This window comes from Convolutriloba macropyga, unplaced genomic scaffold (assembly GCF_964194025.1).
Source record: "Convolutriloba macropyga unplaced genomic scaffold, txConMacr16.3 SCAFFOLD_1559, whole genome shotgun sequence".
NCBI classification, from domain to species: Eukaryota; Metazoa; Xenacoelomorpha; order Acoela; family Convolutidae; genus Convolutriloba; species Convolutriloba macropyga.
Window position 1 is genome coordinate 17,501 of NW_027451643.1, and position 1,622 is coordinate 19,122.

Genomic DNA, 1,622 nt, shown 5'->3' on the forward strand with positions numbered 1-1,622 from the left:
ATTGTTGAAAGCAGAGCATTGCAAGTTCTAGTCTGTCTCATATGTCATGAGATACAACAATGAAACTTAGCTCCTGCTTTTGAAAACAATTTGTCTAAAATGTAAGAGGGTTCCTCATGTGAGGAAAACTCATGAGAAAATTTGATTTAAAAAACAAATTCTTTCCGCTTTAAAAGAAGGAGTACTGATTCCCACGAAAAGATTTAGAAAATCTTGTCGGTTTTTTGTGAAAAAAAATGCACATGAAGAATGAGGTTCTTGAAAACAGGTACAATGAATCCAAAAATGAATGATAAGACTTGAAAGTTCCTGATCATCAACTTTCTGGAAATCACACAATAAAAGTTGATTAAGATTTATCACGATATACATACACACAAACACACACAAATATAATATATTAGTAAATACTTTCATCTTGTGTACATATTGATGAGCCCCATGAATCACCATCCATTTTCGCAAATACTAAAATTGATGAAGGAACAATCGGTTATCATTGTTGTGTATGCATATGTGTACTTTATTTAGAAGTGATGTAACTAACGTACGATTGACCTCCTTCTCAGCCCTTTGACAGGACAAATCCAACGATTGCAACGCGAATTCTTGCATTATAAATGGTGATGGTTTGCAAAATTGGCATTAAATCTTAAACTTTACTGGTGATAGATTTTCAATTAAATTGTTTCCGGTTGACAATTTTCTTTCACATACAAATAATGGTTGATGCGACCCTTAGATACCGTGTCAAATACCATATATGGTTCCATCAAAGTCTGAGCAACATTTTTCACATAATCTTTTTATCTATGTTTTCGTCTTGAAGCCATATACGATGCTAAGTTTCATTTTGCACATAATAACTGAACAAGGTTGTTTGAGTAGGACAGCACAGTTTTAATAATTTCCCCACGGATGGTGAGTTTTGTGGTCTTGAATATGGTATAAGACACCATGCATGAACTTTGATATGATTTTTAAGATACAGCAAAGAAGGAATTTGGAAACTTCGTGAATGCTTTTTAGTTGTTATGACATATTCCTGTTTGATATCTATGATTTTGAAATATTTTGTAAGATACAGACGAGAAACTAAAAACGAAATGTTTTAAATCTGTTAAGACTGTAATGTCTTAGATATCATTTGTAGAGAATCAAAAGGTTCTGGGATATTTATTCTTAAATAACGACCCACCTCTCATTAAAGACTATTCCGTCGAATTTTTTGTTATTTCCTTCATCTTAAAGAAAACAACAAACTTAATGATCTCAATGACTTTACAAAAACTGAAGAAGCGTAATAATCATCTGATCTCTCAGTCTTTTGTTTTTTGATAAATGTTCCGCGTACAGCGAAACTTGTGGGATCAAAATAAATTTGATTTCAACATTTTATCGTATCCAATTAGCATTAACATTATTTAATAAAAACAATAGACACAGAACTAAAATTTTCAAAACTATCTGTAAAAAAATTTCAAGAACCTTTGGTTGTTATTGCAGTGTACAACTGCGCTTGTTGAATTGAAAAAAAATATAGGAAAGTTTTCTGCCCTTTGATGTGCAAGAAGAATCTATGATTTTTGACAAGGCTTCTAAGACACCATAAAAAATGTTTT

The 1,622-nt window shown here is 31.6% G+C and overlaps 1 protein-coding gene across 2 annotated transcripts in view; it reads left to right on the top strand.

Annotated features, from left to right (window-relative positions):
* The window catches only part of LOC142356865 (uncharacterized), a 13,769-nt gene extending 13,067 nt beyond the window's left edge, over positions 1-702 (top strand). For both annotated transcript variants that reach the window (XM_075408631.1, XM_075408633.1), the window contains one exon: positions 532-702. In XM_075408631.1, the coding sequence (XP_075264746.1) occupies positions 532-537 (6 nt within the window). In that variant the 3' untranslated portion in view covers positions 538-702. The remainder of the gene's footprint in view (positions 1-531) is intronic.
* The last annotated feature ends 920 nt before the right edge of the window (positions 703-1,622 follow it).